The following is a 23,483-nucleotide window of genomic DNA, read 5'->3' as shown; positions in this document are numbered from 1 at the left end:
CAATTTACTGCACTTGTATTACAAATTTTTTTAGATATAGGAAATCTCCAATCCATTGATCTATTAATAGTTTGTACATTATTGTTATACTAGTGTCCTAAAAATGTCCACAGAATCCTTATTTTATTTTCACATTTGGTTATTAATGAGCTTAGTGTTTATAAACATGGAACTATGTTTAGAATGGTTACAGTGATCTTGTTACGCAATACCGAACTGGTGTGAATAAACACAACATATGACGATATATACATAGTCATTATGTAATAATAGGCCACTTGGACAACACGAATAACACTCGATAACTAGTCACTAAATGATTATATAATTATATATGTAGTAAGTTATCTCACACTGAATTAAAAAGTCAATACCATTACCTACTAACCATCTCCTTCAGGGCTTATCTACATTGAAAAAAAAATCAATTTATAGGGTTTTTATATTTTTTTATTTGGAAAGTTAGATAAGTCTTATCTTTACGAGAGGGAGAGAAAAAAACTTAAAAATGACACAATCAATGATTTATCTATTAAATCTGTCGTTCGTTTTCTAGAGATATTATACTTCTCAGTTAGGAGATAGTAATCTCACTTAAACTGTATAAGTCTTTATTATCGCATTACTGAAAACTCATCACTATATATCTATATCTGCCATTCATCAGCTTATACTGTTCATAGTTTCAAGTTAATAAGACTACTATTCTACAACATAACAGTCGAAAAAATATATTATCACCAGTATGATTTGCATGTGTATATATTTGTAATTTAATCAATCTAGTATAGCATTGATTTGTAAGTAAGATATTGTTTTCTCAATAACAATAATGATAATAATAGTATTATTGAAGGGTATGATAAAATATGCAGTCATTAACTACCTAGATAAGCTTACCTGATACAATACGTACCACACCTATCAGGAAGTCTTGTGGATTAATATCTGATCTAGTTTGTAATGTGATTGTTTTCAAAATAGCTGTCAGTGAAAAACGAACAAGAAAAAATAAGAACATTAAAAAAGAAATTGTCCAATAAAATGTAAACGACGTAAGAACTGAGTATGAAGTGCAATTCATTATCAGATTAATTTATCATTGTCATAATCATTCTTATTCACGAGCTGTCAGTATTAAAATTATGCATAATCTTATCGTCATTATCATCAATGTCGTCGCCGGGATTATCAATTCTTTTTGAAATAATGACATAGCGCGTACAGACGAATCAGATCATGACAAGTATACATTCATTGAATTTTATGCCTTGTTTTTCTTCAAAATTCACTGATGTTTTTTTTTGTTTAAAAACAGATGATAAGCTGTGATTAAATGATTCATATGTACAAATGTTATCAAACAAGGGAGTAAACATGACAGAGGAAGTTTGATAAAGATATAAACAATAACTGATCAAACAATACAACATGATTTGCATTAGTAAAATCTAGTGATAATGATGAAAAGTATAAACATGCTGTCGAAAATTCAGAATTCATGATCGAATAATATACTGTGAATGAAATGCTAATAAAATAATACTAATTTTAGAGGAATTATGAATCATACTGCTTTCAGAAAACGAACTTGAGATTAATTAAAAAGGATGCTAATCCAGATGATAAAGATCATTTACAATAAGGGTAAGAGTTAGGCAGTAAAAATTTTATCCTTTTTACATTCCATCTGAGGATCGTTTTTAGGTTAAGTGTTAATATTAGTTTGGCCATATATACCTGTACATATCTATTAGAAAATGAAAGTGACTAAAATCGATTATTAAGCTTTTCTGTAGATCAATACTATGATCTGTTTAATTGACATGTCTCAGTATCGAGGGTAATTATTGATTGCTCTCTGGGTTTATTTCGGTACATAACAACGCTATTTATTATGAACCCCCAACTTCATTATTCGATTAATCCTTCTCTGTACATTACCACACATTAATGTGATTTGATAAACTCACTGGCAAGTGATGCAATCACTTTAAAAGACTAGTATTTGAACGAAGAATATTCTTTTCGATAAATTCTTTTCAAGTTCTACAATTATATATCCAAATTAATGATTCGAAAAATGGTCAGGTTAAGGGCAAAGTGCATCGTTTAAAGCATATGAATTTAGGATTGTCAAACAAAATAGAATAAAATTGTTAATGTTGATATGACTCATATAGAATGTCAACATGAATCAGCTTATATGTCATGTGAAAATTTAAGATCCATGATCAGAATAAATATGGGTCAGATAGGGTGAGTGAGATAATAGTGCAATTACAATTCGGTCAGATGTTTAGTGGAAGGACTATATTGTGTAAAAAATTATTAGTAAGACATAATAAGGTGGGATGAATGAGAACTAAATGAATCATGTATTGAGGAGATTAATATTGATGTTTAAGCAGTAGTAACCAATGTTGAAGCCCTATGTTGAATTATATGTTCAGATTATTTGGTTAGTAATAAATTGGTGTGACGACTATTTTCAACCTACAACTGAAAAAGGACTAATTGGTTTAAATATACTGTACAGAGTTTTACTTCTCATACTTACGATCAACTAAAATATCCAAATTATGTTCATTCTTATCAGAATGAAGACCGGTCTCGTGTATAACTCTTATCCATGTATGCTCTTCTCCAACAATTAAACTATTCGCATTTTCATGACTAGAATCTTTGCTCTGAAAATTAAAATCAAAACATTGAGAATTAAGTCATATTCGTATAATTAAAAATACGTGACCTGACAGAAACATTTAAACTACAGTTTAAAATGTAGTAAACACATATATATTATGCTTTCTTTGAATAGAAAGGTGTAAAATTATCTGCATTTCAATAGATTATATTAGCGAATATAAATCTTTTTAGGCACAATCGTGATATTTTACAGTATATGAAAGTAGATGCATCAAATTTTGTTCGGTTTATTAAGCGAAATTATAGTTTATTTGTGTAATGAAGGTTTGAACCCACCCCTTACCATTATTATTATTGATGACTCAATGAAACCTTAAATTTGCTTGCCCAGTCCAATATTAAACGCTACTCACACATTATCGGTATCAACTCATTAAGAATTCATAGTCTGAAAATCGAAGAGAAAGGAATAAAATAATCAATGATCATACTTTTTTTCTCTGTAAAGTTAGCACATTGATCGAATAACTTATAAGACGTTACTTGGTCATTACGAATCAAACCAGATGATGTACAATACTAGGATACGTGTAAATAATTTCCGAAGTGGTAAAAATTTCGGTACATTATCACAAAATGATGCTACATAGTTGCTCAGAGAAGATAACACGGACTACAAATAAAATTTCACGTCATCTTTTAATCACCATGTAAGTTATTAATCTGTAACGTATTTTTGTCAGCATTTGCGGCATACTATTTTAGTCTTAAAAATTTACAAAAGCATTAATGAATACAGCTCATTAGGAAAGTATATTTTATGAAAATACTGTTTTTGTTCTACACCATAGTTGTTACCAGTATTGATCAGTATATTTTGGAAATTACGTAACTTACAATTTTTACATATCATCGGTTATTCATACCAAATCTAAATAAAATAACCAACTAAACTGCACCTTTACATGTTGTCAGTATAAATTATCCAGGTTGTTTTTACTGATGAAAATATAACTATATGATCAATTGTATAGTAAATTCATTAATAACTCTGTTTACACATGATCATACAGTGACATGGACTGTTTATTCTCAAGACGTCTAAGTCAGATAAATAGACTGACAGGAAATCATTAAATGTTCATTCAGTTACTAATCAGTATATTTACCCTTAGTGGTAAGTTTCACAAATGAATTTGAAAAAAGATAAATATAGATAAGTATTCGATTTACCTTTACAGTTAATGTAACTAAAAAATCAGGATCAACTTCTGTTGAGAAAGCTATAAGCTTTTGTCGAAGTTCTGAACCAATGTGAATAAGATAAGGTCCCCATGTATGACCGACTGAAAAATGTCCAATAGCACATACTGTCAAACACTTAGATTCATTCATAACAGATATTAATCCTGGCGGTATATAAGATAATGTATTCATTTTGCAAGTAGTATTTGAAATGTTATTACTATTATTATTATTGTTATTATTAGTAGAATTACTAACTGGAGTCAGATTAGTAGAATCAATTTGATGTGATGTGACTAATTCTAAATCATTTCTTTTCATTGTTATTTCATCATTATTTAAAATAGATCCTGTATCCCATGGAGTTGTTCCTGTAATGAAATTAAAAAAAACAAAACAATTATTCCTTGACAAAATACTTAATGTTAGAAGCTGTAAATATATCATTATCACCATCACCATTATCTTTGCACATCTTTAATCTACTAATTTAATGTAATCAAATAACAGTTAGGCGATTAATAAAATATCTATGGGTTTTTTTTATATATGATTACCAGTAATAACTCAGTAAATACAAGAGGATGTGACGTAAATATTATGTGTGAAATGACACACTGTCCCATTACCTTTCTAACTATATATTTCCTTTAAAGTTATTTGTAAACATGGTATAAGAATAGGATCAAAGTACTATAGACTGAGTTGCATAATTTATCAAAAATATCTTCAAAAACTCAATACTATTAAAGTATTAATTGATCTTTAATTAGAAATAGTTATCATTATACACCTATAGTAATTGGATTACCGAATACCAGTGTGTCTCGCTCATTTTAAAGATATATCTAATGTTTAATGGTTAAAGATAATAACTGACTAGTAAAATAAACGGAATTAATGTATACATTAATCACGAAACACTACAATTGAAAATAAAATATTTTAACCACTAATATTCACTTCCAGAAACTACAGAATAAATGTAACTTAACAATTCTAATGATAATTATTTTTACAATTTAAATTAAATTTTAATAGTTGAGATCATGAGTCAATTGAAGCTAGACCACCATGGAAATTCTAGAAGCACTAGACAGCCGTTTCGTCCTATTGTGGGACTTCTCAGCAGTTCGCCTCTACAATCCCGCCTCTCGAGATTCGAATCCAGGACCCATTAGTTCCGTGCACAAGTGCTTAACTATTAGTCTCTTAACGTAAGATAAAATTATACGGAACATTTTTTTTTTAAAAAATTCATTTTGTTTTAAGGTTAACGCCAAATGATTATCTTTTAAAATGATCTATTTCATATTGTCCATCGTTTGTTAGCTAGTCAATTTTTGTTGTGTTTTTTTCTTTTCACTGTCTCATGTATCCTAATCCAAAACTTTAGTTGATGTTATTAATTAATGGGATATTGCAAAATTAAAATTCATTTAAAACATGAATTAGTTTCTTTTTTTCCAATTTTTATCTTTAGGTCAATCTATAAAGGTCAAATCGTTACCGATTTATAAATCTCTTTTCATATGTATAAATATACAGGCAAACACATCAAACAAATAAGAGTGAATGATCAAAATGTTGAAAAAAAAGGAAAACAATTAGGGTTAATCAATTATCAAGATTTTGATAAAAGCCAGGGGAGTTTTTTTTCATTTCTATCAAATATACCCGAAATTATTTTACTGATAGTAATGATACGAGAACCATTGTATTTATTTATTGGGATATAAAAATTTTTAAAAATAAAATGTTCACGTTTATGTTTTATATACTAGTGGTAGTAAACTATTGGGGTAGCTGATAGAAATCAGTTGGAATCCTTCAAACGATATTCTATGCTAGTTGACATTTCTCAGTTTGTTATAACTGGAATTCTCCGGGGAAATTATATTAACTGCATGATCTGAATGGGTGTTGTTAAGTATTATGGTCTGATATGTTCAAATTGCAGTTGAAATGCTTAGATAATTTATTGTAGAGTCACTAATAAACATTCAGGACTGAAGTTAGTTTGATTAATAAATTACGATTTCATGCAAATCACTAACGAAGTCTCGTATATCATTTTTATAAGCATTAAAAAGGATAGCTGGGATAATCTTATATCACGATGACAAAATGTCCTTGCTACTTGGTGACTCAGTATAGATCATCACATTTGGCTTTTGGACATATCTTTTGTACTAGGATATTGGACCATTGTCTAAGCCAAAAAAGGGAACCAACCTATTACTTCAACATCGAATATTTTTACCATTGGGGTACAGACTAAAAAACTAAAAAATATGGGTGCTAATTGGTATAAGCCATTAATTAACATTACGGGATATTCTGGGTTAAACAACCACTGAAAACCGTGGATACTGAATAGCTGCTCTATCCTATTTTGGAACTTCTCAGCAGTGCACATCCACGACATCGCCACCACGGATCGAACCTAAGACCCTCGGTCTCACGTGAAGACTTAACATTTAGACCATTAAGCCAACACTCACTGAGTAGAAAAATTCGACTTTCTGACGTTTTGTGATTCAGTGTAGGACACGTTTTCAGAGGATAAATAACCAAGTGAAAATTGACCCAGGTTTATTTATAACAATCTACCCAGTACTCAATTTATTTGAAATTATCAAGTCAGACCTTGGTAATGATACCTACAACACTCAACGGTTTATGTATTCCAACCAATTAGTAATATCGCACAACCATCTTCGGATGTGCTAAATGGATAAATACCTCACGCTATTCCATACTTGGACGAAACAGCTGTATAGTGCTTCCTGGTTGTCATTAGTTGTTTAACTGTGATCATTACGTTGTGGAATTGAAATCCCAGCAAATCCCTACGGTGGTTAATTTTTAGTTTGATGGTATTATATGGACGAACCAATCAAATTTAGGATAGGGTCTTTTGAGTTTTTGTGCGAACTTCATTCTTTCATGTTGCTACAAAGGATTCTTGTACTGTAGCTCATATTGTTTCATGATGAAAACTTTCACCTTAATTTCTCATTCCAACCACTAATCCCAATTCCCAAACCCGTCTTGAAACTGATAAATTGTTGAAAACTTTTAAGGTCACTTTTAGAATCACTCAGGGTCGCTAATAATGGTGTCACCTGTAGTTTTAATGAGTTTCAGACTAGCAGTTTAAGTTTGTTACACAAAAATTTCGTAACGTGATGAAACTACAAATCACTAATCAACCTACTAACAATTCTATGTTTCAACCAGATGACGAACAAAAATTTTTATTGAGTTTAGAGTTATTTCACACTTGCATAAAAAACAAATCTCAAGTTTGACAGTAACAAGGAATACAAAGGATAAAATATTCATACAACCTTCAATTCTGTTATATCTAGAACTTAGATTCTTTGATATTACCGCTTACAACTTGAGCACTCGTACGCTAGAACCCTCCAAGTCGCAAAGGAGAAGAGAGAAGATGAGTGAGAAGGAATACTGTTCCAAAACAGTGTCAAATATGGTACAAAACTTTCAGGTATTTAATTTTTCGTAAAAACGAAATCATCATTATAGTCATCCGATCCGCGTACAGTGGTTTTTAGCATTTGTCCAATAGGGAAGCTACACGTAGATATTCTAGAATGTCCTTCCAAAGATAATTAACGAAGTATCTTCGGCTCTTTCTGAGCTTCCTAGAGCTTCCCCAAGTTAACCCGTGGGCCGTTCACACACCTCCCCTCTTTAAAGTCTTTTGTGTAAAACGTTTTCCTTGGGTCAACCTGAAACTTGGTTACTGCATTCCTCTTGCTGTCCATCATTCTTGAAGGTTATGCCGCTTTGTCCTTACGTTTTTTATGTCTTCTACATTTTTTCTCCCCTTTGGGCTTTTTTAAGATGAATCCACGAGCATTTGAAACGGGAGTCAGCTTTGTGTGATCAATGTTCTACCATCCCTTTGAATTTGATTTGTCATATACACACCCCGACATTTCTTCGAACTAAGTACAGTACATTTCCAATCCTACACTCTGTAACACCTGGTTCCCGCTCTATATTGCCTTGATACTTGACAAGTACCCTTTCGCCTACCTAGAAGCTGCGAGTGACCATCCGATACTCGTTTCTAGGTTTACTTGTCTTGCTGGGTGGCAACATACTGTTAAAGACTGTCCGAATTTTTCTTCCTTGGTTACCGCAAATTTCATAAGCGTATACATGATTTTATATAATGGGCCAACTATATAGTCTAAACTGCTTTCAACTCTCATATATATATATATATATATATATATATATATATATATATATATATATATATATATAAACTTTTGAGAATCCACATATTTGCACACACCTATATTGACAATTATGACTATGAGTTATCTACTAACACTAGTAAAGGTTTTATGGTTTTATACATCTTTTGAGAAATTCAAAGAAAATCTATGTAAATCAAAATGATCAAGATCAATTTGATAAACTGTAATGAATTGATATTTGATAGTTCATAAAAATATAAAGTCTCGTAGTAAAAACTAAAACTATTAAGGATTGAAAGGAAAGTTTGTAATCATTTCTGTTCAGAAAATCCACAGAAATTAAGATTAGGCAAATTACTTGATCTTTTTAAAACTCCTTTCAAGCTTAAGTCTAAAAATAACGGTAACGTTATGAAAGAACTTAACATAGAACTAGACTAGTTACGACTACAATACAAATATGTATGTCACTTCAGAAGTAAATATTTATGCTAATTAATCTTGTAATGATAAATTTCACTGTACCATTACACTATCATAATTATGACTATGATAAATCAATTAAGATTGGAAGTGAATAGTTTGAAGATTAATAAAAGCTAAATAGTAAGATTTAAACTACATCTGATGACTTAACAGAATTACACACTATAAGAACATATCTATTTATTCTTACAATCTTAACTTGCAAATAGTTCGATTTGGTACTTCTTATATCAATACTTAAAATAAACCACAGTAAATCGTTATACACAGTATAACTTAATTCCTACAATAACTAAGCAAAATTCCAACATAATGGTACTATTCCATCTTTTGAAATGGATCTACAATTTAAGCATTCATCTCAAAGCATTCGAATCTAGTAAAATCTTAGGACTGGGTTGTAAATCTTCTCAACTCCAATAGCACTTTCACGTATATGAAAATCCACTAAGTAGATGAAATAAAAGATTCAGAAAAAGTTCAAATGATATTAATAAAACTACATGTAGTAGTATCAAAGTAAGTTACAGTATTGTTATGTATGTAAAGAATAATGACTGAAAATCTCAAAGAAAACTAGACCGAAAAGTATAAAAAGCAAATTAATCTAGTAAATTAATGGAAACGGTAAAATAATTAGGTAGAAATTAAATACCCTTTTAAAACATTGTCATGATATAATAATAATTTTATTGATTTATAGGACTAGTTTGAATAGATAGATAGTATGAATAAGCAATAATGAGCAAATAAGTGACCATGGCTTTTTCATTCTCCTATATTAATCACACAGTTATTGACCTTTATCGTGGATCTAACTTTTTGAACGATCATTTTCATACACAGAATAAATATAGAAATTAGAATTTCTACATAGAAATATGTCACTTTTATAACATACGGTAAATTTTATACTCAAATTGAAAAGTAAGAATAACATGAGTTCAAATAACAAACCGATTGATAGGTTTTAGTAGTCAGTCAGTAACAACGTAGAACCATCGGGTGCTATCGTCTCGCGGATCCCAACCAGTTAGTCTACACCTACCAACATGCTTCAGTCCACTTGTCAGTGACTTCATGGATTTGTGCCATCTTTTGGTCTGACCGCCTCTAGCTTTCTTCCAACCTACTCCCACAACACAAAACATACGTCAAACTACTCTTTACCGTGACGCTCAATGTTAGTTAGTCTAACAATAGACTGAAAGACATTTAGGGGCGCCCAAACCAAAACGTGGTATCAGTCTATCCAATCATTTATTGTTGGTCTGAGCTACTATGTAGGTAGATCCATGCTGCTTATATGAGTTCCGTACGATTGTGATAGCCAGTGTTTGGAAATGTTAAGTGACATGGTTCAAAACCATTTGCGATGGCGTAAATTCATTCATTCTTTGTCTTTCCTTAGATCTTAAGTTCCAAAATTACCTCGCTTTTTATTCCACGAATCTATTCTCACCTCTCGAATAATATTGTATATGCCTAATATTTTCTGTTGCCATCTATCTATGATAGTAACAGTTTATTCTGATAAGTATATATGTATAAAAAGATACGGACTACGTGAAGATCATATTCATTTGGTGTTGTTTACGTATATCTTCCCAAATAGGACGAAACGCACGTTCTAGATTCCACTGCTAGCCACTATCCATCTTCACTTATAACACATGGAGATCATTTTATCTTAACTTCGGAATCATCATCAATTCAAACTTATGACTTCTTTTCAAAGAAAACTCAAGTATCTATGTAACTAATTCTTTAAATGATAATGATGAATCTATCTAAATCGATTTTTAAACTTACTGTCTTATCATCAGATAACAAACTAATTTTTGATTAAAGAATATCACTAATGGATACATAAAAAAAAAATAATAAGACACAATCAAATTGTTATAGCTTTCTTATCTATACACTACTTAAATTTGATAAACAATACAAACTAAAATGTCATACAAAATGATAAGATTAAACTGAATAAATGACGTCAAGTTAAAATGATGATTATATTTAGGCATAAATAAGAATAAAAACCACTTTTAATAAATAAATAAATAAATAGATAGATAAATATAGATAAACATATAGATAATATGAAACAATGTTTTAAGATATAGATAGATATGTATGTATATATAATATAGAAGAATATCTATGGAACTCTTAGTGATTAACTAACTTTATCCTCATTAGAACTGTAGGAAACTTTTAATTCTAAATGTTTATACTATCACATACATATAATCTATCAGTAAAATTACAATGAAATCAATCTTTTTTGGTGAATTATCAGTATAAAATCAAATTGAGTTACATTTAATTCTGTCACGTTAGTTATGTACTAAGGTTTTAAATTATGATAGTTTTATAATTTATGGGTTTATGTATACACAATGCAACATAGTTTTAATTAATTATAATTAAATAATAATAATAATAACTTTTATTAAAAGAACTTATCAGTATTTTGATGGAGTTTTTTAGTCTGAGCTGGATGGTTTAGTCGTGGAGTTTTTATTAATGAAATCATCCACATGAGCTACAAATCTTCTCCACCATCTCAAAAATTATTACTATTCAATTAAGATTTGTTAATAATCTCAATGGATAAGTTATTCATAGTTTATTAAATAGATTTAGAATTACTATTTGCATATTTGTAAATGAATTGTTTTTGATTTCATTAGAAAAATTGAACCATTAAACTTTCAACTTGTAAGTTGAAGGTAGAATGGTATCTACGATACAGGAAAATGGTGCACATTTAACACTGACGTACTTTAAAAAAGATAAACATCTACCATCTAGTACTTTTTAATAATCAGCAGTCCTTTAGTTAACATCAGTCAGTGATAAAATTGCTTCGACAATGTGCTCAAAGTTTAATATCACTTTCATTAAGTGCCTGAAAGAGAGCCCAGAAGAATCCAGATTACGACCAAATGGTGAATTAGTTCAGTCTCAGTCGACCGCCCAAGTTAGTCCGTATGGTTTTAGCCCCACAATGCCTGCGATCTCAGAAGGAGGCATTAGGTTGGATCTAGTGCGGAATAATTCGGTGATTAAATTGGTAGGCAGGATGAAATTTAGTTTTTTATGCAATTACTTCTCTTTCTGGATTTAGATAAAGTTACAATGACAATTGAGGAGGAGTAATACGACTTCATTTTATCTCATGGTTTCCCCTGAGCTGTTTATAATCTTGTAAAACGATCTAAAATAACTAAAGCACTCAGTTCACCCTAAACAATCCCCCCTCAACTATATATATACTTCCTTTGACGTGATGCTTTGTATATCTTGAGTCACTAGACACAAATAATTCTTATAATCACCATGTATTTTCCTTAAATTATATAACTATTCAAACGAAATTATCATTCAGTGTCTATGTTACGAATAATTTGAAAGGGGAATAGCTAACTTACATGTAATAAGATTATTATTTTATATTGTAAAAGTGTCTTACAAGAATAAAAACGATTATTCAAGGGTAAGAAAGTAACATATTGTGAGGTATTTCCGTTTCAGTAATTAGACAATAAGACCATTTCGATGTATAAATTATGAATCACAGTTTCCAGTTGGTTATTAATAATATATCATTTGTAAGAACCATTTAAATTCTAGCAGATGAGATCATAACAAAAGTAACTATATATCTGATGCTCTCCACATAACTGAAACAGTATTTTGAGAATGTTTAAATGTCAAGGAATAATCATATAACACTAAGGTTTTCACAACGAACAGGTCTACGAATAATGCGGAAACGTCAGTGCAGAAAATCTCACCGTTCATAAGTAAAATCGTCCGAAATGTACACAGTAAATTACTCAAAACAACAGAAATAAGCCACAAACTATTTTTAAAGAATATAGTCTAGAAACTGATTCAAGCCAGCATGTTCGTTCTTCATTAAAGTTCATGTATATGGATCATTTACTAAACAACAAACATCCTCCTTGCATAATTTAGTAGCTATCTGGACTCAGTAGCTAAGTGGATAATGCAATGGCGTTTGAAGCGAACGGTAATGAGTTCGAGTCCCTGAGTGAAAATCAACTCTGAGATGCAGGTACATCAAGTTGACGGGTCCCGAATAGGACGAAACGCGCGTCTTGGATATACCTTTATGAATAAATCACTTTATAATCTCATGTTGTTTCACATCTGAGTATGTAATTTGCTTTCATTGCAATTCAAAATTTTTAAGTAATTGTATACAGCATAATTCTATCAAGAAAAATAGATAATGTTACCCTGAACAAATAAAATCGATGATATCATACGACAATAAATTGTGTTAAATTAATTAGGAAAATGAAAATCATTAATATTACTGAATAGAAAAATAGAGAAAAGCAAAATTTTTGAATGAGGGTGAAAATTAACTGATGAACCGATAAGCTGGAGGACAATTTCAGATAGATGAGTTGATATGATAATACAATTTCAATTACCGATGTTCTGTTCGATAAATGAATGTATAAAATTAAATAGAATTCCTGTTTATTAAAAAATTTGAATAAAATATTAGTATCAGTGTGAAAATCATGTTTCCCTTTCCTTTGCAAAATTGGTATTGGTTAAACATTAGTATTTGGGTGGTGTTCTACAGACATCCGTATATCTTATTGATTTGTTTAGATTGATAATATTCAATAATGACAGTGACAGTACATTTCGTAATAGTTGAGTTTTTGAAATCAAAATTTAATAATTAATCTCTGTTAAAGTTTTGTAACTCATTTCATGCTATGAAAGAGTACATAAAATTGATGAATATTTATTGTCACCAAATTTGTACTAATTGATCACTGAAATTCCTCTGATATTGATAACAGAAAAAATGAATTGCTGTAACCCTGGTTATCGTTTAAAACATATGTATCATAATGAGCGAAGATAATAAATAGTGACTAGATGATATATTTAACATACTGACTTCTCATCACCAGTCTATCACATTAATAACCAAGCAATATATAAATCTTTTTAAATGAAACCATAGTTATAGAAAACATTATGTCTAGTGTAATCTAAAAGAACTATCTTATTCAGAATACTTTGTCAAAGTCATGATTTCACGAGTTATTGTTAAGAACTATCTATACAAACAATTGGTAATTATTAATAAAATAAATTATAGACTAGTGAGATTATAATTTAAGGATGACCTTTGAATGATGTCAAAGTAACCTTGGGAGTGTTTACCTACTTACTAGGGCTAAATGAGGGTTTTAAAGTAGTTTGAAGAATAAGGATTATGATTCACAGCTGATGGTTAGGGTTAGGAATTAGATTTACAGTTTTTTCATCACGAACTAACATTAGCTAAAATGCTAAGATGTTATTTTGCCAAATGGGTGAGTGAATTTCGCGCCAAAATTTAAGGCCTATTATCCTAAATCTGATTGGTTCGTCTATAAAATTATAGTCTTACCAGTCAAATGTTAGGATCTTCACAATTTATCCCATTTACGACTGATAGTGTAATCCTAGTTATGAAACAGTATATATTTTAATCTATAACTTGTGACTAACAAAACAAAGTATGATAATTTTTACAATATAACATTGTAAATATACTTTTCAACAAAAATAGCTTGTTTATATAAAAATAAACCAATCCATCAACTAGTATTAACCCAGTCAATACAAATCATTGACTCTTTTTTGTTAAGATATTTAAACCAAACAACAACTCCTTTTTAAATCACTACCGATTTACATTTAATTAAGTGAAGTAAAATTCACACTTCCAAGGTCAACAAATTGATTAAGAGTCTGTTTTGAACATATAATTACTATCAGAATGGGTTTTGTGGATATTGTAGTAATTTTAATAGTTGAGATCATGAATCAATTAAAGCTAGACCACCATGGAAAATCTGGAAGCACTGGACGGCCGTTTCGTCTTAGTATGGGACTCCTCGGCAGTGCGCACTCACGATCCCGCAAGTGGGGTTTGAACCCAGGACCTATTATTTAGAGTACTGAAAACGTGTATATCTGTTTTATTCTACTGTCTAAATACAGAACACTTCACTTCTACCTGAAGTTTGTGCTGATGATGTCGTTCAGAAAAACAACGAAAGCTCCACGAACAAACCATCCAGCTCAGAGAACAAAACTCCATCAAAATCATCTACCTGAGCTACAAATCTTCTCCACCACAGTAAAACTCTTTTTCATAAAGATCATATTAAAATTTACTACTAATTATTATCATTATTCAATAGTTATACAGATATACGAATTATTTTTATTCAGTTTCTGTATTACTATGATAAATAAATAAACTGATAAGAATAGATGGAAAAAAACACTTCAACAAGTATGTCTCCAACCATATGGACTGATTTGAATTGATGATACAAATATATGCATAACTCTTCATCTAACTGCTAACTTGGGCGTCTAAGTTTAGTCACTTTTTCTGTTTACAAAAAAAAATTTTAATAAATGAAACGTTATTTTGTATATTTTTACTATTGCTTATGTTCGTATTTGCGATCATTAATAAAGGAATGTGATACAATGAACAAATAACATTAATTTATGCGTTACGTTCAGTGCTTCTGTTACTGATGAAGTCAATGATGGTTATAATAGTAATTATCAATCGTTTGTCTGCAGAGTAATACAGGAATGACTGTATGATCAGTTAATCAGTTGCGACTGAGATTCGTATAACTGACTGCATTGTAACCTAGTTATGCTTAAACAGGTAAAGGGAATTGTTATTCAGATTAATGATTTTTATCGTTAATAATCACATAAAGAAGTAATGAAATATGCACCCATATATGTAGAGAAAGATAACTCTTGAATCGTTTGTTACCTCATACAGTGTTTTTTTCTCTCTAAAAAGACTGAACGGATGGATAATATCAACACACTGTAATAAACCTATATAATGAACTAAAATAATCTGATAAACGCTTTGTATTTATTTTATTCATTATACGAATAAAGGTGGTAAATTGACCTCAAAATGATTTTTTTAAAATAACTATTCAAATGTTCTTTTTCTGAAACTAAAATTTCCCATTAGATAAGATAGTGAATTGAATCAGGTTTCCTAGGTTACATAGACCTCAAAAATACTGATAGATATATCTTACCTGTTTGACTGACCTGTGTGTATGTGTATAAATATATATAACTGTGTATTTTGATAACATGCATATGTTTATATTGAAGTATTAGATAAAATGAAAACTTTGGGGGGGGACTAAATTAGTGAACTACTGGTTGTAAACAAAATAAACAATTCATTTCAATTCCGAATCTGTAATAAGGTAAGTAATGTTTGTATACGTAGACATGTGGAACAAAAATCACAACAAATTATTGTATTATTATTATTAGTGTTATGATTATTACTATCTATGGCGTTAATCAACTTTTTTGAATGGCAATGTATCGATCAGATAAGATAAACTATTAAGATAAACGGAATAGTAGACGGGAACACATAAATATATATATCGATAATAATAATAATGACCAGTAGTAACACTACATTTAATGCTACATCGAGAAATCATATAAGGTTTATCAGTAATCATATCCAAAATGAATACGCTAAGATATGATCGTTCGTCATTTTTATGATAAAAGCAATGTATATATATATACATATACACATACACTATATATATATTGACAACATTTGTTATGTAATTGAAGTATAGTGGATTTGGATTGTTAAAGAATATGACTTGATGCAACTGAAAGTGAGAAATATGAAACTTGATCATTTAATGTACTTTAACAAGATTTGAACCTAACTATATGATCATTAAAATAAGCTTTCTTTTGGTTGAACTATTAATATATATATATATATTTCACCGGTAAAAAAATTAATAACCAGATATGCATAAATTAACAACTATTCACTTCAATTATACAAACGTATCGGCTGTATGATTTATAATTAGTTTTACCCAGTGGTCTTACATTTATGTAGTTAATTGAGTTTAGAAAAATAATGTCATAGAAATTTGGCACTGTCCATCTTATTTTTTGTTGCGTTTTTATTAAATCTTCAATTGAGTGAACACTTTATGATTATTTCAAGTTAGAAACTGAGCCTGAAATATATATATATATTACTGCTCAGTAGATGAAAGATACACATGTTTTTATAACGTAGTTTAACATTTTGGTCTAGTAAAGTGATAATTGGAAACACTTTAGTTACTGGACTTTATGCAATCAACAATGTCTTTAGCCATCACAAAATGAATGTCCTATATTATGCTACAAAACTCCGTATGTAGATATTGTTATCGACTTAAATATTTAACCTCTCACTAAGTTAGTATTATTTACGCAATATCGATAAAATTGAACATATTATTTCAATATTGTGTATTGTAATAAGCTGGACTTGAATAAACCCAATATATTATTCAATGTTCAATGGAAACTGAATGTTTCATGAGTGGACTCCGCCTACTTCAGTCTGAACACCTGGGTGTTATCTTTGAGATTCATTAAACCAGTGTAGTTTGAAGTTACGTATATAGATTCATACTTCGTAAACGAGCTGTCAAATTAAAACCGGAAACCGAGACTCTATATATAGCATAGTGGTTGCAGACACGTGAAACTTTGTTAAGGATAATAAGTCATAGCATACCAAGTGTTTCTATTATGACATTAGAACACAAATTGAGCGAAGAAGTATGTCTTTCCAATTAGTTCATCATCATGGATCTCCACTAACATATAGTTCTTACAATTTAGAAAAATGTAAATAAGAAATAAAGTGGAGATCCAACTTAACGGATTTCTTAATATTTTCCCTAAAGACACTAATCAGTTAGTTACCCGACTGATGGACAGTTAAAGACAAGATTGTATAAATGGTTAGTCGTAAAAACTCGTCATGTAAAAACAGGAGTAAGGACTGAGTTTTGGATTAATCATTGGGATAAAAATGTTTAATACTATTTATGAAATTAATAGTATGTAATTAAGTAAACGGATGAAAAGAGACGAAGTAACTTAACTACTAAGATATGTAGATTATAAATTAAGATTGAACATAAGTGAAAAATGGTTTTTAACAAACTTAAGAGTATTTATTTAGAAGGTCAGGTTAAATTTAGAGGTCTGGTCAAAAAATTTTCTGTATACAAAAACTATGTTCAGTGGGATTCTATGTGTAACTCTGAAAGCTGTGTTGTGTACTGACAGGTATCAACCAAATAAACCTAAAATTGATGAAATTGTTTGATAGTTATCAATATATTTTAAGAAGATAATGAACTAAGTTAACAAAGCCTATATTTATTTCCAGAGGCTGAGTCCCATACTAGGACGTAACGACCGTCTAGTGCTTCCAGGTTTTCCATGGTGGTCTAGCTTCAATTGACTCATGATTCCAACTATATTTATTTGTCAGAAATCCAATACATTCATTACCAAGAAGTTATTTAGACTGATTACTATATGTGTTTGATAACCCAAAGGCATATCCATCGTGAAGAAGTGGTTTATACAATCATAAAACGTTAGAATTTCAATGTTCTACTAGGGATATTACACATATTTCACTAAATTTATCATTACCAGTTCACGAAATGTCCAATTTATCTGAAATTATTTGTCATTTTCAGTTGTATCCATAAGTGTAAAGGAAAAGAATGTTTATATCGGAAAGTAGATATTTAAAAATTGACTTACCATTTGAATCCACATCCATAGATGACGTATCCACAGTAATTGGTTCGCTGACAATATAATCACTATTTACTAATTTAACAGTCAATTCGTTATTTGTAAGTCCAATAGGGCTTGTAGTAGTCATACGTATGCACAGACAACTGAAATGTACTCATCAAGTGTGATTTTAATAATAAATTGTTTCCTAAAATAAGTTAATCCTGAAAACCAATGAACAATTAGTTGTTCCTTTCAGCCAATCAACGGATAGTATTTTGAGCCAATCATACTATAGATAAATGAATTAAGTAAAAATTTCATCTGTTATTAGAATATGTAAATAAGAATCATTGGGTTTCGAATAATGTGAAATTGTGCTGTTAAATTGTTAACCAATTACTTACAACTGAATTTCGATACTACAACTAATTTTATGTGTCAGATAAAGCTGAGATTCGATATGTGTACCCAACTCAAGAGTAGTTGATAAGTTGTATTCGCAGATAAATTCCTTTGAAAAGATAATAAGATGGAGAAAACTTATACAAACTTTTCGAGATGGTGGAGAAGATTTGTAGCTCAGGTGGATGATTTTGGTAGAGTTTTGTTCTCTGAGCTGGATGGTTTGGTCGTGAAGCTTTCATCGTTCTTCTGAACGACATCAGCACAAACTTCAGATAGAAGTCTATCTACCATCCAGCTCAGAGAACGAAACTCCACCAAAATACAATTTTTTCATTTTCCAGTTAATAATTCAACGATAATGGTTATTTTGTTTATGACATTTAAAGGACAAAGGTCATGGTTGCATGAGAAACAAATTAACTAATTTGAAAAAAAGTCAATTTCATTCATTAAACTGACTATTCAAGCACTGCAATATATTTTGAAGAATAAAATACTTAGAGCTTACTCAACACTTAAGTGAATTAGTGAATAGACTGATTGAAAACCTACGATCTATTTAAAAAACCATCTTTTTATCTAATCAAAAATGTAGGGATGTATATATCATAATAGATCACCTGTAATAACAAATACTAAATCCAGACAGAATGTTTAACTTTCATTTTTAAGTACTATAGGTTTTGGTAAACATCTACCAAGTAAAACAAAGTACTGTTTTAAGTTTATATACTGTATTTATAATATAAGTTTTACTTCTTGCCATTTAGTGTAATAAAATTCATGATGATTGTAATGAAGATACTTTTTTGAATTGGTCTAATTCATTTACAATTTAATTAATCTAAAAACCAGTGTACTATATCGAAAAAATACACTAATTATTGACTCTTAACAATTTACTTTACTTATCTGTGAATTTCAACACTAAATAAAATTTGATGCTTGAATCACTTGACTTTCAATCATTAGTTTCGAATATTCAATCCTATTTCACAAAAGAAGTGTCCGTTAACGACAACTACATCAATCTATTCATTTTGATTAAATAATGGATCAAATGTTAGATTTAGGCTAGGTTTTTTTTAAGCAAAGATGGATAGTGGCTAGCTGTGGAATCCAGGACTCACGTTCCGTCCTATTTGGGACTCGTCAGCTGGATGTACCTGCATCTTAGATTCGATGTCCACCGCGGTACTCCAACCCAGTACCGTTCGCTTCAAACGCCATTGCATTATCCACTTAGCTACTGATTCCTAATAACTACTTGCTTGTGCAATGGGGTGAAGTTTAAATACACTAGGTGTTGTTTTTTTGAATCTTTCCATTGATGTTTAGGATTGCAATTGATTAGTCTCTTATTGGCATATGTGCATACTGTTAGCATAGCCTTGACATTGCCTTAGTTCACAAGCATTCTAAACAATGATAAACTCAGTAGCTAAGTGAATCACAGCATAGCGTTCGAAGCGAATGGTCCTGGGTTGGAGTACAGGGATGAATATAAAATCTGAGATGCAGGTATATCCAGGTGACGAGTGCCAAACAGGATGAAACGTGCGTCTTGGATTTTACTACTAGCCACTATCCATCTTTGCTTATAAAGCTTGTGACTTAAGATAATATCGAAGCAATACACACAGTATGCACATATGCCAATAAGAGACTGATCAACTAGTGTTAAACCTATCCCTTATTTGATGTTGTTTCATTTTCTGTATATCGTCAACACAGAAGAAATTGTGTATGGTTACATAATCGTAATGAAAATTCAGTGATATTAAATTATTCTTTTTATGCAATGAAGAAGGAAACAAAATTTAAAAAGTCACAAAATAACTTGCGATAGTGGGATTCAAAAATATTCAAGCGATCTTAGTGAAAGTTTATTCCTTATCAAAGCATTTCTTTTCTATGATCCATAACGTATATGACTTCAAAGAGCTTTCATTCATTTCTAGAAATTTTCATATTTAATTATCCAGTCACATTTATCGTTTAAATGTATAAAATGAGTTATAAAGACAACGAAAATTTCATGATTGAACGATTAAAGTAAGAGAATATGATATCACCGAAGATAAATGAATTATGACAACTTCTTTATATCGATAACATGAATAAGTAGCATTAATTTCTAGAAACTATTCACTGAATGCAACTATATGCTTCAGAAATGATTAATGAAATTACTACAGTTTCATAGTATATCATTTAGGCTCAAAATTAAATCATTTAAATGGACGAGTGGGCTAAAATAAGCTTACTAAAGTTACAATATTGAATACAGGAAAAATCAAACAACAAGAATTTACCTCCTAAGTATTTATTCAATTCAATAATATTGTTAGCCATCAAAGCAACAGTAAACATTATCTAACTATTCATTGAAAGTAAATTAAAATCAATAGGTAAAAAAGTATTTTGAAATTAAATCAAACATTGAAAGTAGATGGAAAAAACGTATAAAAAAATAATGTTAAACAATAAATAAGCAAACAGTTAGATAGATAGATAGATATATAGATCTTATCTATATTCATCGTCGCAGTTATCAGCAAATACAATCACATTAATAAATGCTAACTAACTATCTTTCCTGTATTAATGCAACATAAATGATAAAAACTACAGATTATTTTGATGAACGCGCATGTTATCTATCTATCTATCTATCTATCTATCTATCTATCTATCTATCTATCTATCTATCTATCTATCTATCTATCTATCTATCTATCTATCTATCTATCTATCTATCTATCTATCTATCTATCTATCTATCTATCTATCTATCTATCTATCTATCTATCTATCTATCTATCTATCTATCTATCTATCTATCTATCTATCTATCTATCTATCTATCCATCCATCTATCTATCTAGAATATAAAACATAACAAATAACTTCACTGAATTCAAATGTAGAATAACTTTCTACTGAAAAACATTATTGACATTCTCTCTGGTCATTTGATTTTTTCATTTACCCAATTAAAATTCTCTGCCTTTATGATTCAAGATTACGTTTGTCGACTTTCAAATGGAGTACAGTAAAGTACATTATGTTTGCTACTTAAATTCAGTTGGTGTTGTTTGCTTGTATCTCCTTATTTGTGTTTAGGACCGCAATCGGTCAGTCTCTTGTTGGTGCATGTGCATCCTGTGCAGATTGCTTTGATATAGCCTTAAGTCACAAGCTTTATAAGCAAAGATGAATAATGGCTAGCAGTGGAATTCAGGACGCGCGTTTCGTCCTATTTGGCACTCGTCACCTGGATATACTTGCATCCCAGAGTTGATGTTCACTCCATTAGTTTAAAGTGTTTTATATGTGTACTTTAAAATCATTATTATATGCATTAATTTATCATATCTATTCTTCAATGTAGTTTATAACATATATAATTTTAATGATGGAGATAACAGTTTTTATACGAAGTTGTCAACTTTATCTTGGGTTTAAAATATTTCAGTGTGTAAATTGTCCTTTGTATACTCCGCTTTGCACTGAAATGAGGTTGAAATCAATTCAGTAACCCTTCTTTAAATCGTATAAGTAAATTAGAACGAACCAATGACCCACGGTTCGAAACATATACAACGAACTGTTCAATTCATCCTAGTATTTGTTATATTCCCCCTAGACGTTTCATATGACAATGGTTACTGTTTAATAAATCAACGTGTTTATCAGTTAAAACAATCTGCGTGTATTAGAGGTCAAAATATAAAGGTCAACTAATATGTGTATTCAGTTCATTATTGCACAGATCAACTGATAAGATAAACACGTTATCACTTACTTAAATCATAACAAGTTGTGAAGCCGAACAGAGGAATAAGGTTATGTTAATTCTTTTTTGAATAGTAATTAAAATTTCAGACAGTTTTCAAGTATGGTGAGTACAAACCAGCCTTCTTTCTCCTTCTATAGATAAGTTCGTCTTATTTGATGCGTGACTGGAAGTCTAAAGTAATCTGCCAATGACAATTCTTTTCAACGTATTCGTTCCCAAGTTTTATGAAGGATTGAATTTTAGAAAAAAACGAGTAATCATCAATTTATAATAGTTCTAATCATGGCTAGAGAACCCTTAAAAATCCTGGAAATCACCAGACAATTATTTTTTTCTTATTTTAAAGCTGAGGAAAAAAAGGATTTTAGACAAACTCGAACCAAGAAACTTCTAATTCCACTGTCAGCATAATATTACTAAACTATTGCTGAGAAATCTGATAGTCTATATTTTTCAATTTCATTGATTTCACAATATAGTTTGATCACTGACAAGTTCCCATGTCTAAATCATAACATGAATAAGCTCCACCAATTAAAAACTCTCAATAGAAATTTAGGAATTATTTTAAAACTAGTCACTAGTTTACACATGATTATTATCACATATCTGAAGTAGATCATTTGATCCCCTAAGAATACCATTCGACTAAAAAGTCTCTGTTCACCATTAAACAATATACCTTTCATTCTGAATTATAAAAAAACTAAATGAGGTATAACATTTCCAATAACTCAACAAAACATTAAGTTATTATAAAGGTTCTAATCTGAAAGGTCTTATATCGCTGAGATCATCATAGAGATCTAATTAATGGTAACATTCAATTATTTAAATAGCAAGCATAGTCAAGGAGGAAGTATCAAATATCAGTTACGTATATTAATATTCAAAGTCACTGAATAACTGACTTTTTAGTATTCTTAAGATAAAATTGCTAACTGAAGCCTTTCAATGTATATTTT

General features: G+C 30.0%; 1 protein-coding gene across 1 annotated transcript in view; it reads right to left on the bottom strand.

Annotated features, from left to right (window-relative positions):
• The window catches only part of MS3_00005481 (uncharacterized protein), a 38,211-nt gene extending 19,615 nt beyond the window's left edge, over window positions 1-18,596 (bottom strand). The window contains exons 1-4 of the mRNA XM_051213552.1: window positions 18,333-18,596; window positions 3,883-4,265; window positions 2,561-2,690; window positions 901-984 (exon numbers count right to left, since the gene is read on the bottom strand). Coding sequence (XP_051069542.1) covers window positions 901-984; window positions 2,561-2,690; window positions 3,883-4,265; window positions 18,333-18,456 — 721 coding nt within the window. The 5' untranslated portion in view covers window positions 18,457-18,596. The remainder of the gene's footprint in view (window positions 1-900; window positions 985-2,560; window positions 2,691-3,882; window positions 4,266-18,332) is intronic.
• Window positions 18,597-23,483: the final 4,887 nt, after the last annotated feature.

Source organism: Schistosoma haematobium, chromosome 3 (assembly GCF_000699445.3).
Source record: "Schistosoma haematobium chromosome 3, whole genome shotgun sequence".
NCBI lineage: Eukaryota > Metazoa > Platyhelminthes > Trematoda > Strigeidida > Schistosomatidae > Schistosoma > Schistosoma haematobium.
The sequence above is the reverse complement of the archived record's forward strand: the minus strand, read 5'-3'. Positions and strand labels throughout refer to the sequence as shown.